The sequence below is a fragment of the Neovison vison genome, chromosome 3 (assembly GCF_020171115.1).
Source record: "Neovison vison isolate M4711 chromosome 3, ASM_NN_V1, whole genome shotgun sequence".
Classification (NCBI taxonomy): Eukaryota; Metazoa; Chordata; class Mammalia; order Carnivora; family Mustelidae; genus Neogale; species Neogale vison.
In genome coordinates this window covers 68884305-68910632 of record NC_058093.1, presented here as the reverse complement: position 1 = coordinate 68910632, position 26328 = coordinate 68884305, and the positions used below count along the sequence as shown (strand labels likewise).

Genomic DNA, 26328 nt, shown 5'->3' with positions numbered 1-26328 from the left:
GTTATACCTAAACTATGAATCTTGGAACACTACATCAAAAACTAATGATGTATTTTATGGTGACTAACATAACACAATAAAAACGAAACAAAATAAATTAGATTTCTGTATGATCTCAAAAAGATCTCATCACCCAAAGGATTAGTCTAGTCTCTATTAGTAAAAAATCCCCAAAATAAAATACACTTTCCCTTCTGCAACACCTTGACAAAAATAATAAATAAATAAAACCTCATTACACGAATTTTACCCAAAAATTTTAAATACATTTATTTATAATTATAAAATGTCTTGTCATTTTAATAGAAGATTTCAAATGGAAAGGAACATGGACAATTTGTCAAAGTTCTAGAGTTTTCAAGACACCTATTATGGCTCTGTCCTCGCCTACACCCCCAAGGGGCCGGGTCTGTCCTTCCAGACGCCCCTCTGTGCTGCTTTTTCTCGTTGACCTTTCAGTGGCCTCCTCCTGTCTCTCCCTAGGTCTAGTCCCCGGGTTCTCAGGCCAGTGGCGCTGTTCCGCACCCACGCAGCAACAGCAGGGACCCAACCAGTCCCTCAGGGGTAGACGTTTATGCTGTTTTGGGGCTTTCGGCTCTGACAGACCTCCAAGGACAGGTTTCTAGGCACACATTTGAATTCCCCTGTAGGATAAACTCCTAGCAGAATTTCTGAGTTGAAGAATATGTGCACGTTTAATTATGAGTAATCTTGCCAAAATACCTTCCAAAAAGGTGAAAAACCCACATACCCCTAATTACCTGGGACACTCTCTATCAGGGTTTCTAGGTACATGCAAATTTTAGGAATATAGGCAACCCTGAGCTGACAGGACTCCATCCCACAAACCTCTGCCCTTCCTCAGAACATCCCATTCCCAGCCTTAAGTCCTTGTCCTCCTGTCAGCAGAAGGGACCACAACTTTTCCACCCCCACAGGATCTCTGTGAGCAAAAGCTTTAAGCCCTCAGCCTGTCCCATCTCTGCTCTGCCTCACCCCATCCTGGCAAACCCACTCAAGCAGCTGCAATCCCACACCTTGGGCCCTTCTCGCTATATAAAAACATCTCTGTTCTCCCTCCCATCTTCTCCCCTACTTCCTCAGCCTAAGGCGTTACCACCAGCCTATGTCCTGACCTCCACCGCAGATACAGCAAGTCCAAGTATATGGTGCAAGCAAACGGGGAGAGGGTCCCTCTCATCCCTATCACTCCCCAGCCAGGATGCGGAATGGAGCCAATTAGACTGACTTTAATGGGCTTCTGGTAACCCAGCCATCCTGGGGAAGACAGGAAAATGCATTCTAAATCCCAGACAGCAAGCTGGAACTTCTGGAATCAATCTGTCGGTAGGCTAGAAAAGACGTGTGTACATTCATGGGCAAGGTGCAAGCCTGCAGAAGGACAAACGCTGCCAACACTCCTGCTTCTAAATGACTTCTATCTTGGTGGTTGACCTTTCCACTGTTATTGTAGACAGCTGCTAGTTTCTAAGATACTAACTAGACACATTCCTAATTAAAGTTTTGAGAGCATATTTAAGAGGCAAAGATCCACAAATTGAAACCAATTGCTAGAGATTGAAGAATGTTTTATAGATCATAGTGTTAAAGGGACATAGATATCAGAAGTAAATATTAACACACACTCCTCCCTAAAACATTTCTATTTGTTTTTTATTTAAAATCCTTTTAAGTTTGTTTTTTCAGTCATCTCTACACCTATCCCAGGACTCAAACCCCAAGACCCTGAGATCAAGAGTCTCATGCTCTTCCGACTGAGCCAGCCAGGCGCCCCTTCTGTTTTTTTTTTTTTTTAAACATAACAACAAATACAATTTGAAGCGCATAGTACATGACAAATTGGGAAACATGTGCCTTAACACATAAAGCAAATCTTACTGGTTCAGCTACCTCTTGTTTGACTGGCATGTATTCAGGATCTACCTTGAAGTACTAGTAAGTGGGAAAAATGCTCAGACATTGGGATCCTGGGCTCCCAGGATCCAGTCTTCAAATCTTAAGTAGTCCTGGGCCTCTGTTTCCCCATTTGTAAAATAAGGGAATTGGGTTCTCATTTTTTTAATGAAAGGATTTTAAAATTTACTTTTGTGCTATCTCCAAAGAAAGAAGGCTCTTCTCAGAACAAGTCCACAGGGTTCATACTCAACCCACTTATTAAGATAGGAAAATAGTATTTTAATATATACCAGCTATATTCAGAAGCAAATATTTATTAACTCACTGAAGATGGGCTGTGTGCTATGAAAACATGGTAAGCAAATTCTGGTACAGGAAGTCAAGTCTTGATACCTGAGGGCTATACCTCAACTAGAAATGCAAACTGCACTTTGATCAATGTTCTAGTCTTCCACCTTTTAAAAATACTATTTTAAGGGATGCCTGGGTGGTGCAGTCAGTTAAGCATCCAACTCTTGGTTTCCGCTCGGTCGTGATCTCGGGGTCACAAGATCAAGGCCCACGATGGGCTCCACGTTCAGCGTGGAACCTCTCCCTGTCCCCCTGCCCCTCCTGCCTGTGCTAGTGCATGCTCTAAAATAAATAAATCTTAATAAACATTGAATATTTTAAGATTAATACCTATAGGAACAAAGAGAAACAGGCATATTATAGGCAGTGTTTGAGAACCACCAGACAGAACACAGGCTGAACGTATTAATTAACCTTGGAAGGCACACAGTACCACACACAAGTGTCGCCAGTGTGACAGTTCAGAAGGACACTGGGTTCCTAGGACAGATATGTATAACCACCAACACAAACCACTACTGAGCTAGCCATGTTTTCCCGAGGTCTCTCTTTTCTTAATCACTTACACACGGTTCATTTAGTTAACTTTTTTTTAACTTCCTTTGTCCTCACTAACATCTCAGATACATCCTTCTCTACTTCTTTTCATGTCTGCTACTCTTGCCATCTCCAACTTCTGTGGTGGTTCTTCATTTTTCATCTAACCAGAAAACTATTTTTCTATTTTCTATGATATTCTACACTACACTCTATACTATATTGTATATACTATACATATATATACTATATAATATACTATATTGTACTTTTTTATATTATTCTCTTCAGAAATGTCCTCCTGGCATCAGTTTCTTATAAGACTGAGGGGTTTGGCTTAGGATTATATTTTAGATGTTGGGGCTACATCTCTACCTGACACTCTCTGGAATTCTACAGGGTAATGATTTTTTTTTTCTTTTCTTTTTTTCCCCTTTAGGGTCTCACTGTATATTAACACCCATTTAAAACATCTTTAAAGAGGGGTGTCTGGGTGGCTCAGTCAGTTAAGCATCTGCCTTTGGCTCAGGTCATGATTCTCAGGGTTCTGGGATGAAGCCCCACATCGGGCTCCCTGCTCAGGAAGTCTGCTTCTCCCTCTCCCTCTGCCCCCTGCTTGTGCTCCCTCGTTCTTGCTCTCTCAATAAAATCTTAAAAAATATATTTAAAGATGTCTTTAAGATTAAAATAACTGTAAAGCCAAATAGTTAAAAAAGAAAAAAAAAGAAAGGAAGGAAGGAAGGAAGAAAGAAAGAAAAAGGAAAAACCCAAATGGTTAATTCTCACTAAGAATCCAAGAAATGCAAATTCAGTCAAAGGATGGAGACACAGAGCACACGAGCAAAAACCAGATTCATCATGTCTGATGCTGTTAAGGGTACGAGGAAATGGGCTTTCTCACAGCTTGCTGCCATGACCATAAACTGTCACAACCTCTCTGTAGATATATGTATTAATACAAAAATGTTCTAACCTGTATCCTAGGGATTCTATTTTTAGGAATTTTTCTTAAAAGAAAACAAAAAAAACAAATAGAGATGTATAATATTCTGTAGCACACTGTTTACATTAGCTAAAGGTCAGAGACTAAAAATTCCATTAATTGAAGATTAAATGCTTATAATGAAACAATATTAGCTTGTTTTAAAAAAATAAGATGGATGTGTCTATACTGACAAGGACAGAGAACCAACAAAGATTCGATTTTTAAGACCCAGGTCAGAGCAGTGAGAATGGCCCTTTGAGGAAGCCCTCGAAGCAGAAAGATACCCAAAACTATCCAAAGTTGTTTTGTGGGTGATGGGAATATTGGGGAACTTGCATTTTCCACAACTGTGTATTAACTCTTTTACAAGAACGTGCTACTTCTCAAATTACAAATGAAATAAATGATGTTAAATGGTGAGTCCCAGCAGTGATGAAATTCGCTAGGAAAATGGGGACTCAAGCAAAGCTGATAGGCAAACCGAGGCAGCCTTTCGGGAGGTTGTTTTGGTGAATGTGAATCTAAAGTCTGAAAACACATATGCCCTCCACTTGGCAAACTCACTTCTGGGAATTTATCATGAGGGAAGAATTCAGGATGTGAACAAAAGTTAAAGGATGCTGGCCAGCTGGTGTATCAGAAAAAAAACAAAACGAACAAACCTGGAAAGGAACATAAATATCCAAGGACAGTATGGTGATGGTTAAATAAACTAGACCCAGCCTCGTGACACCTTACAGGCAGCCGGTAACCTCATCGCAGAAAAGTGTTCAAGGACAGGGGAAAAGCCCCTGTGCGCGATAAACTCACGGACGTGGACAAAGTCCACTGAGCATTACAGACAAATGCGGATTACAAAATAATACGTACACTGTGAGCTCCGTTTTGTTAAATATACACATGCACTCACAGAACACAAAAGCCTAAAAGGATATAAACCAAAATTTTGGAGCTGACTAATGGATCGTGAGAGACGGGGGCGGGGGGGGTCTTATTTCCTTCCTTATATTTTTTGTACTGTCAAATTTTGTTTCCTTTTTTAAGAAAATATAAGGTTTTAAAAGTATGTATGAAGTAAAAATTTTGACCAGTTCTGATTTTCTTTCTCAATTCAAAATTAGCGATGCATTACAAAATAGTTCTTATCACACTGTTATATCACTTTTTAAAAAAATCTTCAAAATCCATATAAACCTTAATTTGAAATATGCGTATTAGGATTTTCAATTAAAAAGGTCAAAATCTGAGTTAAAGCTGAATATTGAACATACTTAACTGAAGTCAGAGATCACACACCTGAACACAGCCACTGAGTCTGAGAGGGAACCAACTGCAACATCAGGGTAGGAATTTCTATCAAGGTCCATATTTCCAGCAATTGAATATCCAAAATAAGGGGATTTACCCTCAAGAATCTGAAATGAACAGGGCATCAGAATGAACAATGGGCCACCAAAATGAGCTTCTTGATGCTTTGAAAAAGCCAAATGTTTCCTCATAAACTGAAGTCTAAGAGTTTACTTATAAATTATACTAAATTATAAATAAATTATAAGCACACATGTGCTCCAACACTTCATACATTTTATCTCATAGAAGTCATCTGATTTATATTCTATCTCAAAGGATAAAGGGGCCAATTTTTGATGAGCTTCTTTTACTATATACCTGCCCTCCAAATGTCTTGTTTTTCTCAAAAGCAATTTTAAATTTTTGGCATCTCAATTCTCCATGTCATCACAACCATCTGGATTGTTTGTTTGTTTGGGTTTTTTGCACATTTTACCTCCAGTTAGTATCCCACTAAAGGAAAGAGCTCACATTTCCATTTATTTATGCTATCTGGGTAAAACAGTCTTTTTCCTTGGACTACTTTGATTCCCAATTTATCTAAGAAATTTTACAAATAAATGCAACGATGTGCTTATTTTAAATCTATTTTCAAGCTATCTTCTGATGGTACCTTTTTTAAAAAGCACAAAGTTCATACTATTATAGATTTGTCAATCAAAACATGAAAAGCATGAAAATGCACACAAACCCAATATCCTACTACAAGGCAAAACACGAAGACCCTCATTGTAGAAACCGAGGCTGTCTGGTTACCTGTGTTGGCTTGGTATTTATTCCATTCGGGGATCCATGATAGATAAAAACCTTTCCCATATCATCGTAGGGCGCTCCAACTGCAATATCTGTTGACAACGTCACATTTCAACAAAGAAAATCAACAGAATCAACAAACAAAAATCACAAATCAACAAACAAAATCCCAGTACAATGCCATAAGCATTATTTTGGACAATCAAATAATCAGCCTGTGAGCATCATAACTATCTCACAATCTATTACCTGGGTAGCCGTCTTGATTAATGTCGCCAATATTTTTTACTGCGATGCCAAACATAGAATCTTTGGTTCCATTAAGACGAATGGGCTTGACTTTATTCCACCTGCCCTGCTGGTTAATGTAAACATACACGGCCCCTCCAACTTCTCCATCTCTGTCAAAATACTGTGGGGCTCCAATAATTATATCTTGCCACCTAAAAACATAACGAGGGATAAAACTGAACCATCGGCTAAAATACCAGCGAGCTCACAGAGAACGCCGTCAGCCAAGGTACTAAGGACACAGAGACGGGACGCAGAAAGGACCTCAAATCTGGAATTGATTTCTCATCCATTAAAACATTTTTGAAGGTGTATTTATGTAATGTTCAGGTAATGTAATGTTTAGGTATGTAAGTGTTTAGGTTTAGGTAAAACATTTTACACAATAGCCCACGATGAATGCCCACAGGAAGGTATCAACGGGAAGAACTTGAAGACAGGCCCCAAGTTGGAACGAGAGTGCACAGACTCTGCTCCCCTCCACCCACCCCCCCAAACCTCCACCACCGGACATAACTATTACTTTGTCGCCGATTCTGGTTTTTAAAAGGACATTCTGGATGCTCCCACAGCCCCATGAGAAGCCACAGCAAAAGAACCACGTAGGTGTCATTTTTTGAGTTAGTGGTTTTCCGTATTTTAATTCTCACAGACCCAAAATATGAGTGAAAACGAAAAACTGAAAATGTAAATAACCCGAGGAAGGTAATGAACATCTGCTGCCAAAATACAAGTGATAAAAACATGGCAGGAAGGTAAAGATCTGGCAGCAAAAATATTCTTTGAGTCAACGAACCTGAAAGGATGGCTCCTCTCAAGACTAAAAAATGCCCAAGAACCAACGGTTTCTTGGCAGATGTAAAGTAACGGAAGACGCACTTACCCATCTTTGTTAAGGTCCGCCACTGCCACGTCATAACCGAATGAAGAAGCCAGACCTTCCCCGTCAAAGATGTATTCAGGGAGGAGATGAGCAGACTTCATGTCCCTTTTTAGCAAAACCACAGCTCCACTATGATTGGCTCTTGGAGCACCAGACACAAAAGTGATCTCGTCTTTAGAAACAATACCTTTTCCTGAGTCTAAAGAAAAGCCTAGAAAAACAAAGTAATAGTTCACGTCACCATGTATTTCAGGAGGCATCTAACACGGTAACACCGTCACCACCTTTGCCTCTGGCTTCCCACCCCTCTCCTTCCGGCCTTTTTTAGCAGCTGTCACACTTACAACATGAAAGAGTTTGACCCAAGTACAAAGCAGGAGGCTAGGGTCATGGCTTTCTGTGACATACATGAAGACTTTTTTCACAGAAATTACCTGTGCTACTTAGCTTATGTGTAACTTGAATCATGAAACACTCATGCATCTTCCAAAGCTATTCGCACTCTACTTTGATACTAGAACTGTGATAAAAGGAGATCAAGCTAGATCCTAAATTATCATGGGAGAGTACAGACTAACATACCTGAGTGCACGTTATAGTAACGTAATGATTAGTAACTTCTACATTCATCAGTCTCCTTGGTAAAACAAATGCTAATATCCTTCATCTACCACAGACAGCATTTCAGTATTTCAGACCAACTTAATTCTCAGACACAAACATGCAAACAAGACCATGACCGGTGAGATGGGAGTATTTGAGAACCTCGTAGAAACAATAGAGGTGAGCGTGTTCTCACTGTTGATAATCACATACTTGTTCGGAGGGCAGAAAACGTGAGGCGCCCAATTAGGAAGCATCAGCTGGGGGAGTCAGATAACAGACCGAGATCTGCCAGCAGGTGCATATCAATGCCTCTGTCAAAACCACTCAAACTGAGCAAATCTTCCTATAGGGAGGGGAGGCAGATGCCAGAGAGCATAAGCTCACCCTTCTTATTGTGATTTACAAAAAGCTTCACCACTACTGTTGTAGTTCTCAAACTGTGAAGTGAGTTGGAGAATATGATGAGCTCCGAGTTTCGAACAGGGTGATGTAATCAAATCCAGCTCTGCAAACCACCTGGCAGCAGAGCCTCAGCCTGGCGTGCTTTTCAGCGTGCTTCACTCGAAATGGAATAGAAAATAAAAAGATTTATGCTCTGTATGGATCGCCCCCCACAAAAAAAAATTTCTTTAAATGACCATGACCAAGACGATTTATTTGTCATCTCAGAGGTCACAAACCTAGGTAGCTATTCATCATCACATCGGGGGATGTGCCGGGCTGCTCCCTGGGAGGCTGTGTTTTATAAACAAACTGATCAGGATCTGTATAGGAAACGCTGGTCAGAAACAGCAGGCCTGGACACACGCATGGAACGGAAAAGATTGAAGAGAAAGCAATTATGCTTCGTGAGAGGCCTGCCGGCTCCCGAGGCTCCCGCTGCACGAGGTGACCACCCCCGCCTCTAGCTGGCCAGCCTCACCAGCTTCCAAAACCACAAGCAGGTCACTTGCTTCCTCAAGCCCACTGATTTTTTTGAAACAATAGACACACAGACAGCACGGACAACAAAAATGTGACAACATGAACTGGATTCTTTCCCCCTCCAGGCAGCCTCTTTTGAGGCAACCCGTTCTTAAAAGGGGCTAATGTGTTTAATAAAATACTCTGAAACTTCCCGAATGCTCCAAGAGCAACTGTTTGTAAAAATCCACGGGCATCTATCTTAAAGACCAAAGTGGGGGTTTCTTGACCATTACATTAAATTTTAATTTAAAATTACTGCTCATCAAAAATAATCCCTAAATAACACATTTGATGAGAGGCTGCCTGTTAAAATATATTCAAAGAACATACTTGTGTGTTGATGGTATTTACCCTGAAAAACCATACTGAGTAATTGAGATTGCAAACGGATGGCGTCTGCGTCCCATTTGTGTCCTGCAAAGCCATGGACCCAGCACTCACACACCCAGCTGCTTCGCATCCTGCCTCATTTCCACGAGCCTTTCTTTCCTTGGCTGAGGGATGAGCAACTGTGTGACCTTGGACTAAGAAATGAATCTCCCAAAAAAAAAAAAAAAAAAAAAAAAGAAATGAATCTCCCTAGGTCTCAGTTTTTTCCCATCAGCTAAAGAGGGATAATCATACTACTTTTATAATATTGTTGGGAAGGTCAAGTACAACTTGTATAGCAATAAATACAGCACATAGTTGGCACTTAACAAGTGGTAAGTTTAACTTGTCTCTGCCCTCTTCTATGCCCTCGCACCAGATTTTTATTTGGAAGAAGGAATGTCTGAAAAGTTGTGGTTTTGTTTTTGTTTTTTGTTTTTTTAATTAATAGTGCCATTCATGCATATCTCTATAATTAGAATATTTTAGAATATGCTTACTAACACATTGTTTAGAATTATTCTTGTGTTTTTACTTTTTACCTTCCATTGTTCCAGTAACATCTCTAGCACAGGGGTACTTTTAAAAAAAAAAAAAAAAGTAGGTCACTATTTAGGTTTAGGAGATTTTTTTACATTTTTTCCCAAGAAATGTACAGTAATTATTCTTTATGTCAACTCATACCAAGAATTAAAGCTTTTAAAAGCCTTTGTGCAATTACCATAATGCACATGAATAATTTAGGACACCCATTAGTAATGCAAATGAGCCTGAGGAGTTAGGGAACTGGCACTTAGACACAGTCTGGGGTCCTCCAAGCTGCTCTGGCAGTGCTGCTCAGCTGCCACTGGAAAGCCACCATGCTACCCGCCAGGGGGCCTGTGACAGGGGGGGCCCCAGTCCGGAAGCAGAGCTGACCCTTGGAGAACAACAGTCACCAAGGAAGGACCTGGAGGTCTTGACCTGTCACTTCAGAGTAACTTCATAAATGTAGCTCTTAAGAGTATCTCTAGAAAGAGGCACTGGAGGGAGAGAGGAGGCAGCTCAGCTCACTGCCGACATCCCTGCCTCTCCCCACCACCCCCTGTCCTAACAGCCTGTTTCCAGTTACAGAGGCCACTGCTGGCCCAGGTCGGAAGGGAAGAGTCCCAAGCATCACCCAGGTTACTTCAGGATCACCAAAGCTTAAATCCAATTCCCATCAGCGCAGCCACAGGCCCCTGGCTCCTCCTGGCCTATTCTCAGCCTTGAGGTCCAGGGTCCTGGGCGGATAGGGTCTCACTGAGGTATCTGGAAAGGTGGGCATACCAGCTGCGCTCATTCCTACCTAAGTAACTGTTCGCGGGAACAGGAACTAGACTTTCATCATGGTCAGTCTCTCCACCAACTTCATAAGGCCCATCTTCAAAGATGTTCATGTCAAAAAAAGTGTTATTCTTTTGCTCTACGCGAACGATGCCTAAAGAAATGAAATGGCAAAAAAAACAACAAAAAACCATGAAGATGGAACAAAATAAAAGAGATGGTTCCTAATACACATGCCTCATGTTCATAAGGACAAGAAGAAGAGTCTGGAGGAAGAAGGGCAGAGGAAATAGAGGGCTTTTGAGGTTATTAAAGTTTAAAGAATCACGTTTATGTGAATTTTTACAAAGAAGTTTGTTCTAGTAATGAAAAAAAATGCATTTTTAGGAATTCTCTGTAATGCCACAAAACTGGATGGAAAATGAAATGTTTACTTTCTTAACTAAATCTAGAGAAAGTAACTTTTTAGAAATTACATGAGCCTGATGTATTTTATATTGTCTGTCATCCTACCATCAATTTACCTACTTTACTAGAGTGTAAAGCTGAAATGTTTTGATCCTTTCTCCAAACCACCTGAACCAAGATTTCATCTTTCTAAAATTTTCAAAATTAACAATTAAAAAGAGAAGATTTCATATAGTAAGCCCACTACGTCACTTTTTAAAAACAGTAACATTTTAAATCAGGGTTTATAAAGCAGGTAAAAGATGTTTCCCATAAATACATACATACATAACTCGTGGGTGTTTTTGTTTTTTTAACCATAAATAGCATCTATTCTTGCTATGACAAAATTATTTCTAAATTCTATGTGTTATTTGGATGAGGTAAACATAAGCTGACAAATACTGTTATGTTGGGAGTGGGGAGGCCAAAGGAAACTCCTCCCAAAGGTTACTATGGATGACATAAAGGGGAAGATGTTCCTCAAGGATTATATCTAATAGGAATTCAAACTTGGGAGGTTTTTTTTAGTGCAAAAGGGAAAATTTTCCTAAGTTATTCTTAACTACAGAAAATGTTATAACACATTTATTTTAATAAATTTCTCAGAAAAATGTCTGATGTCTAAATCCCATGCATTTCTCTTCATTATGCGTTAGAGTTAACTCTCCTTCGTAACAAGTGATTTTCTATGCCAGCCTAATTTCTTGAGAGAAGTTAAACTCTGTCAAACTGAGGGCCCTTCTCCCCACTCCCTCCCAGTGTCTCCTTTTACCCACATCACAATCATAATTAAATGATACCATTAAACAACTTTCCCATAAATTATCTAAATTTATCATCTCACAATGCTCTAATTTGTCATCTACCCTTCTACCTTCTCTGCTTTACTAACAAAACACAGTCTTTTAAGATATAATGAAAAAAATGTCTGTATTAATATACTGTTACTTGTACATGACACTACACAATTATTTTGTTTTCAGATCACTACCTTAAAATGAAATGTCTGCCAGCATTAAAACTTAAAACACTTTCAGCCCCAAGAAACAGGAAAATACAAAACAGAAAAAACTACGGATGTTAATTATTATATTCTTAGAGAAAAAAGTTAACTACTTGTATTAACGCAAATTGCTGAGAGAGGAGAAACATATCTTCCAATATACATTTCCACCACTGTTTTTGAGATCATATAATTGAGAAATTACAAATCCTACCTTACTTCTGTAATATACAAGTGCCTTGTAACATTTTGTTTTAACTTCAAATGTACTCAATCACAGGTGCATGTAACAGAAATTATGCAGTCATTCTAATCTCTATTGCTATAAATACACGTCCTACCTTTCCAGTTGTAAGTGCCCGGGGCTCCAAACACAATATAATGAAAGTCTTTAGTAAAAGTAGCAGCTACTCCTTGCTGGCAAGAACCAAATTTTTCATGGCCTCGCAATCGGCCATCGCAAAAACTCCAGTCTCCTCCATCCATGTCATCCTCAATCCTCAGATTCTGACTCAGGACATAACATCTTCCAAAGATATCTCGGGATTCCTGCTTTGTATTGACATGTTGCCTTTTTTCATATCGGTGAGCACATGTCTGCAAACAGAAGGAATAAAGCAGCCCATTCATTTTTACAGACTTTACGCTTATTAGTAACCATTTTATCAATTTGTAATAAAGAGAGCTTAATTCTAAATAGGATGTTAAACGTGTCCCACATCCTGGAAAGGGATCCAAAACCAGCAATGGTTCTCCAAAGTGGCATGAGGGGACCACAATCTAGCATTATCAGAACTAGGACTTCTGTCTTATTCTCGCCTGGAAGATAATGGTCCAGTCCAAATACTGAATGCTGGTCTGTAATCCACAGGCAATGTATTTGTAAACTGACCTGTCACATGAACAATAGGAAATATCGTCTCTCATTTTCTTAATTGGCTTTTATTGGCCATATAAACTTTCCCATCAGTATGTTGGTGAAAATTTGTAATTATGTCCCAGAGGGGAGAAATCACGGACATATTTTCCTAGGACGAGGCAGACATAGCTAAAACAAAGACATTTCCCTTTTTCCCACACTATTTTTTCCTTATAATCAGTCCTAACTTGTACTCTAAGCTCGGATTAAGGTTATTTTAAAAGGCAGAGTGAATTACGCCAGAAAAAAATCAAATACTTTATAATTTTACAAGGCATTCATGGTTACTTTCCATGCAACACAGGCTGAATAGACTTTTTGACAGCCAAGTTGATTTCCTATAATGATGATCTCTTAATTATCAAAACTTAGGATTCAGTAGAATTCTCATTTTTTTTTCAAAATCCTGTATCAATTTGTTAGAGCAACGGGATTTTAAAAGAGATAGAGACAGAGCATTGTGATCCAGCCAGGCAGGCATTTCCAAGGCCACCTCCCACAATCCACTGAAAAAAAAACCCTTTCTTCCTCCACTGCTACTTATATTTGAAGATGTTCAGAACAAACAACCAGACTTTTAAATTACCCACTTTTACTTTCCATGACCATTCCCATGTTCTTTATAACTCATCTAAAAAAGCCACATAGTTTCTGGGACATAAACCACATCTAATTCTCTCCTGCATTCTAAAGACCAGCTAGCATTTTAGGAATATTCAGTGAAGGTATAGTAATAAGTTCCTTGAGTCTGAAAGCTCTAAAGAAAAGCAGGTTTTATGACTATTTCCAAGTGTATCAGAAATCACAGAAGGGCGCCTGGGTGGCTCTGTCACTCATCTGACTCTTGGTTTCAGCTCAGGTCATGATCTCATGATCTCAGGATCACAGGATCAAGTCCCGAGTCAGGCTCCATGCTCAGCATGGAGTCCGCTTGAGATTCTCTCCCCTTCTCCCTCTGCCCCTCCCTCTGCTTGCTCTCTCTCTCTCTCAGATAAATAAATAAATAAATAACATATTTAGGAAGCACAGAAAAAATAATGCCTGATTTCTTCTTGACATCAATTCCTGCTGCAAAGCAGCAAGTCCTCTGTACTGTCCACGAACAGAGCCCCTGCCCGCCTTGCGTACTGTTGTCGGCCTGGTGCTGGCAGACGACAGGCACTCAGACCTTGTGGAATGGGCACGCTTCTCCACACTTACCACAACTTTGCCCCCTGGACCTTGGCTCTGCACGGTGACCCCCATCCACTGATCTTCCTTGCTTTCTGATGAAGGGTCCGCTGTGGAAAGCAGCGCAGGTTACGTACACACAGTTAGCACTTCAAAGTCACGGAAGCAGGCAATGAAGCAAGAGAGGAACACAAACACAAGATGGTTTCTACTCTGCCTAGGCTCCAAGTCTTGCTCCTTAGTAAATTCAGTTACTCGATCCAGAAAAATTATTTCTCCTTTGAAGAAAGAGGTAAGTGGTTCCTGGTAAAAAACCTTCTTAAAAACTCTTTACATAAACTACATAGCTTTTACGTGGTGGCCCTACACTCTTTCTGACAACCAGGATCCTGAGTACAAAAACCTATTTGAAAATTATAAGACTCAGGGGTAATCTTCCAACATATGCGGCTTAAAGCAGTGATGTGAAAATCCAGTCTCCAAACTCCAACTGTCATCCAAACTAACAAGAACTGGGCACTTCTCTACATAGTCCTAAATCTGTCATATAACAGCATGCACTATTCTCTTCTTTCCTGGAGGAGAGAAGACAAGGCCTCAGATTCACTTTACATCTTTCTATCAATGCCAAAAAGGAAAGCAACTTATTTAGTTTTTACCTCTCCCCCACAAAAAAGAGAGAAACCCCAAACACCATCATGTATGTGTCTATTTCAGTATCAATCTATATCTAAAGTTTTGCCTTCCTCAGTGAGAAGACAGGCACCTCCTTTTTTTTTTAAAATCTTGAATCATTACAAAAATGTGAAAACTAAACAACTTTAAGTAGAGTGAAGCCAAAATGCCATAATGTTAAAGAGTGATTATGTCTAGATTACCCATGGTTTTGGGATTTTTCTTTATATAGGTTGATGTCTTTTGCAACTTTCTCACAATTAACATATATCATTTTCTAATCAGTAAAGAAAAAACCAAAGGTTATTTCTAAAAGATGAAAAAGAGAAGAACATAAACATGAATCTGCAAGTCTACTTAGACCAAGTATGTCAAATCTGGCTCGCTTGGAGCCTGTGAGTATGCTAACTGCTCGGCTCAGCATAGATCCCTCACAAGAGAAGCCTCTGTTGGAGCCAGAGGGCAAAATTATCCATGATGGTCAGCTCTCACTTTAGAGAGCTCTGATATTTAAAACAGCCTTTCTCCCAAATATTTTAACAGCAAGCGAGAACTTTTGGCAGCCAAGTACAAGCTATGCACAATTCTCTTTGCTGCTCTGAATTTAGTTTTTCAACAGCCTCCTGTAGAACCTCAGTACAACACTAGGTGGCGACATCCATACACCATATCGTTTTAGAAAGCAAGCTTAGGAAGGGCCGCAAGTCAGTATGCATCCCAACGTCATTTAAAAAGTAGATGTTTTCAAGGCAAACAAGAAACAGTCAAGACATGTATTTAAGAGAGGCTCTCTCTTCAAAAAACAAAGGCTTGGCCTCCCCCTCCCTCCTCATGGAAAAGGCAAGTGGGGTCTGGCCAAGTGAACAGAGTGAGGACAGGACACACCATCGTTATCGAATTCGATCCGTGTACAAGGTCCCGGGGAGGTGATGTCACAGCTGTACAAGCCTCCTGTTCTGTTGGCCCTCTGCAGTGGAAGGGCCGCAGCCCGAGGGGCCCCCACCAGTAGCCTGTTGACAAAGCAGAGAATTTGGAGAGTTGAGTTTAACAAACACAATTAACATTTCAGTTAGAACCGTGATGTGGAGATGTCAGCATTATTCGTGGTCAAGAGTTCCCAGATGCCCCACTGGCTTAGGTGCTGGGTGGAGTCCTGTGGCTGGTCCCTGCCACACACACACACACACACACAGACACACACACACACACACACACACACACACAGCTAGGCGAGTCAAGCCCAGAAAGGGGTTGTTGAAACAACGTGAAAAGTGTGCCATCTCTCATGGTATCAGCACCTCTCAGAGTAGGATTCTGGTGTTTTAAAAGATACATTTTATAGAACATGACCCCTAAACCTAATTCAAGGACATATGGAACTCAACATACACTGGAGGGGGAAAATGGCCCCATTAAACTTAACAAGCAATGATATGTCAACATCTAACACTATGCCTTCCTGAGGCATTTTTCTCAAAGGTAATTTTGGCTAGACACTGAATCTTCAATTCACATACTGTCTAATTAATTAAACAAGGAGGCCATTAGGCCCATGTGGCTTAATGATGTGGCAGTTATCTAAGCCTGTAAATGCCTCAAGGTTATAAAATCAAACCCAAGGGACAACCAATCACACACAGCCAACCAGGCTTTAAGCTACAGCTGATTAAATAATTTTTCTTTGCTTTTCTACTTTCTCTGTAGGAGACTTTCCCCTGGTGCCTGTTGGCAGAGCACTCCTAACCACTTCCAACCTGCCGCTGCCAGATTCCTATTGATTTTTGCTCCAACCTGTAAAGTTTTTTTTTTTAATATGCCTTAGTTAGTTTATCTTTTAATAATACTGTTTAGAACCTAAACTTGCCCAAGATACAACTGGCCTGAGTCTCCTTCCCTCTGCCCGGCTCTCGTGCTTTCTTTCTCTGCCTTTCCAGAGCAGCTCTTACTCTGGGGACTCCTGACCCATCATCCCATCAGTCTGGCGCAGACATGGCACGGAGGGTCTATGCAGCATGACTGGTGTACTCGGTATCCTACTCTGCCTTCTTCCCTCCTTCCCTAATAATGCTAGCTCCATTAAGAGGAGGCCCTAATCCAGGGGCGCCTGGGTGGCTCAGTGGGTTAAAGCCTCTGCCTTTGGCTCAGGTTATGATCCCAGGGTCCTGGGATTGAGCCCCGCATCGGGCTCTCTGCTCAGCAGGGAGTCTGCTTCCTCCTCTCTCTCTCTGCCTGCCTCTCTGCTTACTTGTGATCTCTGTCTGTCAAATAAATAAATAAAATCTTAAAAAAAAAAAAAAAAAAAAGAGGAGGCCCTAATCCCAACCGACAAGCCTTAAAAATCTCAGTTTCACAGCCAGGAGGGATCTTCAGAAACCCACTGTTTCTGCAGGGCTCCTTTTGATAATGCTGTCCACACACATCTGTGGGTCTGGCTGACTCGCAGAACAGCTAGGAACAGTAACAAAGGGAAGGAACACACCTCAGGGGATAGAGAAATGAGGCTAGAGCTGGGGGAAAGAGCTGGACACACACACATGTGAACCAACAACTCCTCAAACAGGAAACAAGCCACTCCCTGCCTTTAAGAAACCCACAGATCTCAGATGCAAAAACAAAAAACCATACACACACCAAAAAAACCCCTACAAACAAAACAGTCCCTCCCACCTGTCCTTCTGATCCCAATAAAGGATTGAACAATAAGGAAAATTTAAACGGACACAATGCAGCAGGTGCAACAGAAGGAAATGCACTCAAAAAACAGGGAGGGGGCAAGAGTTTGTCCAGGGAGGGGAGGGCCAGCGAAGCACGGTGTTCTAGAATGAGGGCTGGCTCAAGTGGGAACACACGTCCCTAGCACCATCCCTCCTCCCACATCCCTGCACGGCAGGCACAGCCCACTTCCACCCACACTCTGTCCCACATACGAAGGCATGAATAGCATGAACCAACACAGAGAACTGGAGTGGAGACTTAGGACCAAGGCAAGGTCCCTGGGGCCTGAAAGTTTTCTTGGCAGAAGGTAGGAGCAAGGTAAAGGGCTACAGGCATCGTTACAGGACCACCACACACACACATTCCACCAATGTTGTCCCAAATCCCAGGAGCTCCCACAAACAGTTGAGAGGTGAACTGGACTCGGCTGTAAGTGAACGAGCTCAATTACCTGGCTGATCTGGGGAAGGAACCCTGACCCAGGAACTGGGCGGGATTAGCCAAGTGCTGGGCTCAATAGCACTGAGTCATAGGATGTGAGCCTGGGAAACAGCAGAGAGCATACAGCCCTCTAATTCTACAGAAAAGAAAACAGAGGCCTTGCAAGGAGGATAATTACTCTCCCCTAAGACCCCCTAAGATCACTGCTAGATATATACATACACACACACACACACACACACATATATATGTGTAGGGACAAAAAATTACTTTGGAGCACTATTTTTCCCATTCCTGTCAAATGCTTCCTAGGCTATAAGGCATTTTTAACCTAGGGGAAAGGGCAAAACCTACACAATGAAACACAGAAACAAGAACTGCTCTGTTAACCGAGGCAAAATATGGAAAGGCTGCCAGCAGGCAGAGTGAAAGCGTTCCTGGAATCGGGCGGGGTGGGGAGAGGTTATCTGCAGAGGCAACCAGCTCCAGCAGGAAGGCTGTAAAGAGCAGCCCCGGAGTTCCAAGGTCATTACAGAGTCTTCTCTGACCACTTCCTCTCCTTAGCCACACCCGAGGAGCCTGGCACCTGAGGAGCCCAGCAAGCTACCCAAGGCAGGTGCTGGGCTTGCTAGTTCCTGTTCATTGTACTCACTCATTCAGGCATTCATTCCATGAACCTTCAAGAGCCTTCTAGAATGAGCAAGGATTGCCCCCTCCCTGCCAAACTCTGGCCCTCGGGGACCAGACCCGTAGGCAGGTATGAAACCCAAGAGCAGCCCAGGCGGTGGGCTTTGGTTGGGGGCGGGGGGCACTCAAAGCTGCCTGCGAGGAACGGGGTCCCCAAGGCAGCCGTGGGGTGGGAGGCGGCAAGGGAGGGGCCTGCAGTGTGCAGAGGCTGACAGGGCAAGAGCCAGAGGACACGGCGGGGTAGGAATCAGTGATGCCACATTATGGGCTGGGGGATGAGCCAGTCTGCTCTGCAGAGCCGGGGGTTCTGGGGTAAAGGGCCAGAGATGTGCACCTGCAGAGCCCTCAGAGCCCAGGGGCTGCCGGCACTGCTGTGCCCTACAGGGGAGGGGCATGGACGGCTTTCCTGTTGTTTCAAAAGCTGCGGAGCTTGTTCTATTTTCTGCAGTCGGACAGTCGGTCCTCCTTCAGAGCAGGCCCGCAGCTCCCCACCCCAACCCCACCCCTACCCCCAGCCCCCTTTCTCCCAACTGCCTGCCCACTGCCTAGTTCTCCCTCCTTGGTACCTCCGCCCTCCATGCCCTCCACGTGTTCAGCTCAGCCAGGAGGTGGCTAAGGCAAGCCTTTAGCAGGCAAGTGAGAAAGAGGAGGCATTTCATTCCACTCTGCCAACTGGTTACAGAGACTGGAGCAGCACAATTTCACATGTGCTAAAAATACCAAGTTCTTTTTTTTCTTTTTATGCTTAACAAAATTTATTATGGTGCTATTTAGAATAAAAACGCCAAGCTCTTGTAGGAGTCCACACGTTTTACTGCAGGGGAAAGTTAACCATACAGAAGACTGGAAAGGGCAAGGTTTGAGGGGGTGGGGAGGGGCAGAAAACACAGAAGAAAAGAGAACTCAGCAAATAAGAGAAATGTGCCTCTGGAGAATAACATAAACAGTCACATTGCCTTCTGGCGGGGGGGGGGCTGCCCCCACGTGTTTACAGCACAGTTCTTCCTCCCAGGGCCCTGGACAGTTGGCACAGTGAGCCCACTCCAGAATCTGTCCTACCTTAGATGGAGGGAGGCCCGGGTGCTCTGCAGCCCTTGGCAGAGCCCTCTGGTTCCTGGCCTCGGGCACCCATCAGCCAGAGGAAAGAGAGGCAGCGATCACCAGGGGGGCTGCCCCTGCTCTGGCTGCATCTGGTTCCCTGGGACCACACTTCATAGGACAATCAGGAAAACAATGATCAGTGGGGGTGGGGGGGGCAGGTGCAAGTAAGTTGGATAACATCAGAATCATAGAAAACATGAGGAAGCACCTCGATGGAAGAACACAGTAACCCCAACCAAACTCAAGTGGCAGGTGTCCTAATTCTCAAGGGAAAAGTGGTCTTCTCTGGGTCAGGAAATAAGTAAACTCTTAATGGAGCTTGAACCCTGACTGAATCAGGAGGTCATAGCCCATTCGAGGAGGTTATGCTTAGTAGGAACAAATGATCAAAAAGAGCTGTGTCCAGTCAAACACAGGCACCATCCCTGATGTAGCCCATCCAAGCCCTATAGGATGCGCACTGGACTAAGCCATTCAAACCCGCTGGCTCCTGAGTTAGTGGACTGCGTACAGCTCTAAAAGGGTTAGTCAGCATGCAGAGGAACACAAAGGCCACACCAGAATCTAGTTTCTGTTCAAATCCCAGCTTTCTTCACTTTGACCCCAATGCCCCTTGATGCTGGCTCAGTGTAAGCAGCACACATTCTCTGGGCACTGCCAGGATACCCACAGCAACGCCCGGGACTTGGGCAGCAGCTTCTAGGCTACTCAGTTCATTTCCTCCTAAGAAGCAGTGACAGCAGCTGCTGTCATTACTGACCCACCCAGTATGTATGGAGGAATTCAAAACTACAGTGACAACTCACATTCAAAGTGACAGGGACCGGGGGATAGAAGTTACGGCCTTCAAAGGGAAATGGCAGAAATTAACATAAGGGGGTCTGATAAGCCTAGTACCCTATCAGGTCAAAAGAAAAATTGTCAAGGAAGGGTGAGGATCTAAGTTTGAACTGGGATTGCTTTAGATACCAAAAGGAACAGGAAGAATTACTTCCGAGAGTGCTTTCCACGGGGCTAGTGAACAATCACCTCCACGATTTTGAAGCTATAATGATATAAAAACCCGGCCTGGGATTCCAACATATTGAAAAGCCACACTTAAAATACAAAACTCTGGGCGCCTGGCTGGCTCAGTAGGAATAATGCGCAACTCTTGATCCTGGGGTCATGAGTTCAGATCCCAGGTTGGGTGTAAAGATTACTTAGATAAAACTTAAAAAAAAAAAAAACTAAAACTAAAACCTGCAAAACCACGTCATCTTTAAAGACAAAAAATAAAATTTGAAATAGCAAAATACAATATCAAAGGCTAATGATGATACAAGCTTGACATAAAACTGAGGGTAGAATATAAATTCAGGTCTTTGTGGAGTCTAGATGAGAATTTCTGGCACAAGTATTCGGGACCCACTCTCGTGATATTTCAGGGTTATTTCAGACTTCAAGAGAGCCACACTCCTATTTCATATCCTCAAGTTCTCTCCCAAATAGAGCTGGTATACTTTTGTGTAACTACTTCAAACCAAAAGACCTAAACACTGGACCACTTTTAAAACTCTAAGGACAATAGCACCTTTGCTTCATTGTTTTTGGCAGTAATTCGTTTCCTCAAGGATTAAAGATTCTGCCTTCTAGCTCCACGACTTTGTCCCAGGAAATATGAACTATTGCTTCATTAGAACAAGGACACTATTATTGGTGAATATAAAGTGCAGCCTTCTTAGTTTGTCCAAATTAAGTAATAAAAAAATTAAAAGATGGCATTACCATGGCATTTGTGTCACCTCTACCTCTAACCCAAGTTCAAACTCCATTTTTAATTTTTGTTAAATACATATAAATAAATGACAAGAAACCAAAAAGTAAGAAAGGACTTATAATGGAAAGCAGCAAATTCCAAACTCATCCCAAGCCCCATTATCTAGGAAAACCTCTTTTTAAAAAAAAAATCTGGATTTACTTCTCTGTATCTCCATTACTTCTGCTTCTACTTTCATTTCTTGATTTGTCAGCTTTGGATGATAACTGAGGACCCCACACATGAAAAGGGAAGAAATTACACTACTTGCTACTTCACTTTCCTTCCCATGTTTAGTAACCATATTATCTTAGTTCTTCTATTTGTTACCCCTAAAGTTTTACACAATGTATTTAACCTTCTATTTTCCCTTCACTGACTTTCCATACCATCTCTCCCTTCCCTGAATGGTGAGATGCAGCCATCAGCACCCTGACCCTTTCTCCCTCACTTTCCCCCCAACTCCTACCACCGATTAGCTAAATTTTTACACTCTTGTCAGACTAGCTACCACTTACATGCTGTCTTGTGTAACCACAAGACACCTGCTCTTTTACATAACCAGGTAAAAATTCAGTGTTCAATCAGACCACATTGAACTTATGTGCGTTCTCTCTGGGACGAGTATCAGAGCCCTTGGCCTCAAAGCAGTTTCAAAGGAAACTGCTCCCAGCATCAAGGTCAAACAGACTTTTCTTCCATTCATTCTATCAACTGCTTGCTGTACTTCCCATTTGAACCATGACTTTGGCTTGTCTTGGCATTTCTCATTACCTTTTTCCTTACACTGTTTGCCTCGATCATTTCTAAGCTTCCTTGCATACCTTGTATTAAATCAGGATTGCTTCTTTGCTCGGGTTTCCTCCTCAGAGGCCTCAGATCTTCTGCAGCTGCACGAACTGTTCTAGGACTGCCTTGCTGGGCTCATCTGCTTCAGAAAACAGGTTTCCCTCTTATTCTAATTACGTTCTTAAAAGTCATCCTAGGGAATAGTACATGACAGAGAAACTTAGTCCCTCCAGATACAAAAATGGCATGTAGGACTCTGGGTTGAAAAACAATTTCTTCAGAACTTAGATGCTACAGTCTTTACCCTAGTATCCAGCGGTGCCAACGAAAATCCTAATGGAAGTCCAATTTTCATTTGTTTGAACCTTCAGTCTCTTCACTTAACCTAGGCATTCTGCATGGCACAACCACGCACCTGCACGTGAGCCTTTATTCACTTACTGTGTGCTGACTGCACGCTCTTTCGACTGACTGACTCATGGCACATCGATCACTTCACGCATCCCATTTTCTGTGCTCTTTCTGGAACCCCTTAACTGCTCAGGTATTGGGTCTCCTGGCCTCCCTCCCTGTCTATGGTTCTGAGGTTTTTCCAACTTGATTTTCTAATATTTCTACTGAAAAGTTAAATTTCAGGAGTTCTATCTCCAAAAGATCTTTCTTGGTTCCGGTTGTGCCTTTTACTTAATAGCACACTCTATTCTTAATTTGTGGATCAACGCGTTCTTAACATTCTAAGCATTGCATTTCACCTGTAAGGTCTCCCCCCAACCCCGACCCAGTTCTTATTCTGTTCCTGGATTATCTGTTTCTTCCAGTGTTTCTCTCGGCTTACTTCAGCCATTCCCTTTTATGCTGCTAGCTCTCACCACATGCCTCATAGTCCTTGGTTCTCCTGTGTTGGTGTTGTCTAAAAAATGTCCATTTTTGGCTTGGTGTCACCCTGAGTAGGAATTCTGAAGGGAGCCCTGGGTGGGGTCAGGATTCACTTTACACTGAGTGGGTAGGGAGCTGCCATCAGACTGCAAACCACTTGTAAAGCAAATGCTAGAGGAGGAAGCCTTAAATTTTGGGGGTGCCAGCATTCACACTAGAAAAACCCTGGTTTTTAGGTGTTTGTTTTTTTTTTAAATAACCATAACCGTCTTGTCTGTGAGAATCTATTCTGTATTTTTGAGCTGTAATCAATTTAAGCTCTGTAAAACCTGCCAACCTTCCCATCCCCTACACCCAACCCAACCAAAAAAGTGCTCTGGTTTCGTTTTTGGCCAGGGTGTGAATGGCAGCAGCCTATACTCTGTACAGACATGGGGGCTGATGGTGCTATCTGGCATCTGTGGTCCTGCACAGAGACCTCCCCTTCCAGATCTAGACCTCAGTCCCAAGTCCCTGCCTTACTTGAACATTCCCAGGGCGGTCACAGGGCAAACCCTTTCCAGTTTGCCCTAGTCCCGGCATGACCTGCTCCAGACTGTAGCTCCTCCCCCTTGTTATAGTCTTAAGCCAGACCATCTGCCTCCTGTTTTGTAGCAACCTAATCTCACCCTTTATGGAGCCTTGAGGAGCCTGGAGGGAAACCGCGCATTGAGTCCACCATCTGCAACCTTAAGTCAAACCCCAGTCATGTGAAGGAATCCAATGTTCACCTGAGCCCTGTTTCCTTGCAGTCTGAAGAGGTCTTTCTCCCAGCTATTCCCAAAACGCCTCTTACTACCACCCCTCATCGACTATGGATGCCTACAGATACGATTTCCTCACTTGGAAAAAAAAAATTTCAAAACGGATTTTTTTGGCCAATTTGTATTACAAGCTTTTATGAGTATAGATGAAATAGCCAATTGACATCTGATCCTCTGTACAAACATTTAAATAACATATTAAACATTAAAAGTAGCTTTACTTGTATTCCATAAAATGATTTTATTCACACTCCGTATATTTCTTTGATATTACTTTCTGAAAACCATATCTAACTCAGTTTTCAGGAGCATTCCCAGGACATTTTAAAGTTTATAAACACAAACCAAGACTTGCAATTATGGTGTCAAATCCTGAGGAATTATTACTAAATGGGAGGTAAATTTCTTTGCCTCCTTTTTAAAAGCAATTTATTTTATTTAAAATATTTTAAAACCAATTTAACCTCTATCCGCATCCACAATTATAACTGATGGAGGTCCTATTAGGCTAATGTGTTTATAACAAAAAGAACTTTCTTGTTCAAAATAAAGTAATCAGGAAGGCAACTCTCACAGGAGAACAACTTTTTAAGGGCTCATACATAAGGTGAAATGATTTGGGGGTGAAAAAATGGATCTTGCATTATAGTCCAGGCTGTACAGAAAACAAGTCTTCAAGGCCCCCTGGGCTGTGGACAAGCATCTCAGGAAAGCCTCTCAGTTGCACCTTCTCTCCCGGAAATCCTAGTCCCCTCGACACAGAGGCCACGCTGTATGGAGTCATTTTTGCTCACCAGACTATCCACAGAGCGGTTAAAGTTTTCAGCTCTTAGCTCGGCTGACCACGCACCCAGGCCTTCCCAGAATAGTCCTCGCTCACACCTGTTGTTCTGGACTCGCTCTCCCTCACACAAATAATTCCAGTTTGGTAGACAAATTATGCAGTCACCCAGCTCCGATATAAAGCTAGCAATGGAACTTGACTGATGCAACAGCTTGAGTTTTAAAACCCTGTGCTTGAAATTCCAGCCGTATGGCTGGATCTGGGGATGGTTTCACAAGCACTAGTGAGTTATTTTGCCCTGGGAGGCCCTACAACCCATCTCCCCATGTCCGGGCTACCTGAGGTCACCTTGTCTGGTCACCAAAGCTCTCCTGGCCTTAGGAGAGGCCATCTCCAGAGCCAATGACATGGACTCTCCAGGTGTCCACTGACAGATACTTCTCCCTCCAGCCAGAAGCAGGACAGTACTTCTGCTCTCCAAGGGCCTATGGTCCACAGGGGATGTCCGTACGTACCCCTGCACCACACCCTGGTCACCATCAGCACCCCAGACAGCCTGCCCAGAATGCTGAGGAGTCTTGTCCTTCCCTCTCCTTAAAGATCCTCTTCCCCTCTCTTCCCCACCTGGTAAAGAGAAGCAAGGAGGCATTAAAGCTTACCTGTGCTTTTATCTAAACCCGACAACTCTGCCTGCGTCAGGCTCTTTCATGGGGGAGAAAGGGCCTGCTTCTCTCTCCTTTGCAACCAGAAAAATCAATCATCAGACTAATACCTCCTGTTAGCCTTTCTAGCCAAAATATGTGTGTATGTGTATTTATAATATACACATGTGTGTGTGTAGCTATATACACATATAAGTTATGAAACCTTAAAATGTTTTCCTTATTTTGGTGACCGGTCATTTGGAGATTTCAAAAATAGATCTGAGAACTCTGCACTCACAAGTTTATATCCAGTGGTGGTGAGCTAGAAATCTCTACTCTCATCAGCCCTCTGTGGAGCTCAGGGCTGTGCGGCACACAGACTAAAGCTCTCAGAGGGCACAGATCTTTCTGTCTTAAACCCACAGATTCATCCCAAGCTCCTAGAGCAGGCTCTGGCTCACAGCAGTGCATAATCAATATGTACTAAGGAACCATCAGAGCCAGCTGCTTCAAGACAGGATGTGTAGTTGTTGGTAGGAATGCAAATTGGCACAGCTACTTTGGAAAATGGTATGGAGGTTCCTCAAAAAATTAAAAGTAGAGCTACCCTATGACCTGGCAATTGCACTACTGGGTATTTACCCCAAATATGCAGATGTAGTGAAAAGGAGGGCCATATGCACCCCTACGTTCATAGCAGCAATGGCTACAATAGCCAAACTGTGGAAAGATACCCTTCAATAAACAAATGGATAAAGAAGATATGGTCCATATATACAATGGAATATTACTTGGCCATCAGAAAGGAAGAATACCCAAATTTTACATCAGGATGGGTGGGACTCAAGGAGATTATGCTGAGTGAAATAAGTCAAGCAGAGAGAGTCAATTCTCATATGGTTTCACTTATTTGCAGAACATAAAGAATAGCATGAAGGACATTAGGAGAAGGAAGGAAAAAAATGAAGCGGGGGGGGGGGGCGGAATCAGAGGGGGAGGGGGAGATGAACCATGAGAGACCATGAACTCCAGGAATCAAACTGAGGGTTTTAGAGGGGAGGTGGTGGGGGATGGTGATGAGTATTAAGGAGGGCACGGATTGCATGGAGCACTGGGTATTATATGTTAACAATGAATCATGGAACACTACATCAAAAACT

At 42.5% G+C, this 26328-nt stretch overlaps 1 protein-coding gene across 2 annotated transcripts in view; it reads right to left on the bottom strand.

Moving 5' to 3' along the window:
- The window catches only part of ITGA6 (integrin subunit alpha 6), a 77061-nt gene that overhangs the window by 25399 nt on the left and 25334 nt on the right, over window positions 1-26328 (bottom strand). For both annotated transcript variants that reach the window (XM_044242343.1, XM_044242344.1), the window contains exons 2-9: window positions 15416-15540; window positions 13886-13965; window positions 12108-12363; window positions 10336-10467; window positions 7068-7278; window positions 6143-6336; window positions 5897-5985; window positions 5087-5205 (exon numbers count right to left, since the gene is read on the bottom strand). In XM_044242343.1, the coding sequence (XP_044098278.1) occupies window positions 5087-5205; window positions 5897-5985; window positions 6143-6336; window positions 7068-7278; window positions 10336-10467; window positions 12108-12363; window positions 13886-13965; window positions 15416-15540 (1206 nt within the window). The remainder of the gene's footprint in view (window positions 1-5086; window positions 5206-5896; window positions 5986-6142; window positions 6337-7067; window positions 7279-10335; window positions 10468-12107; window positions 12364-13885; window positions 13966-15415; window positions 15541-26328) is intronic.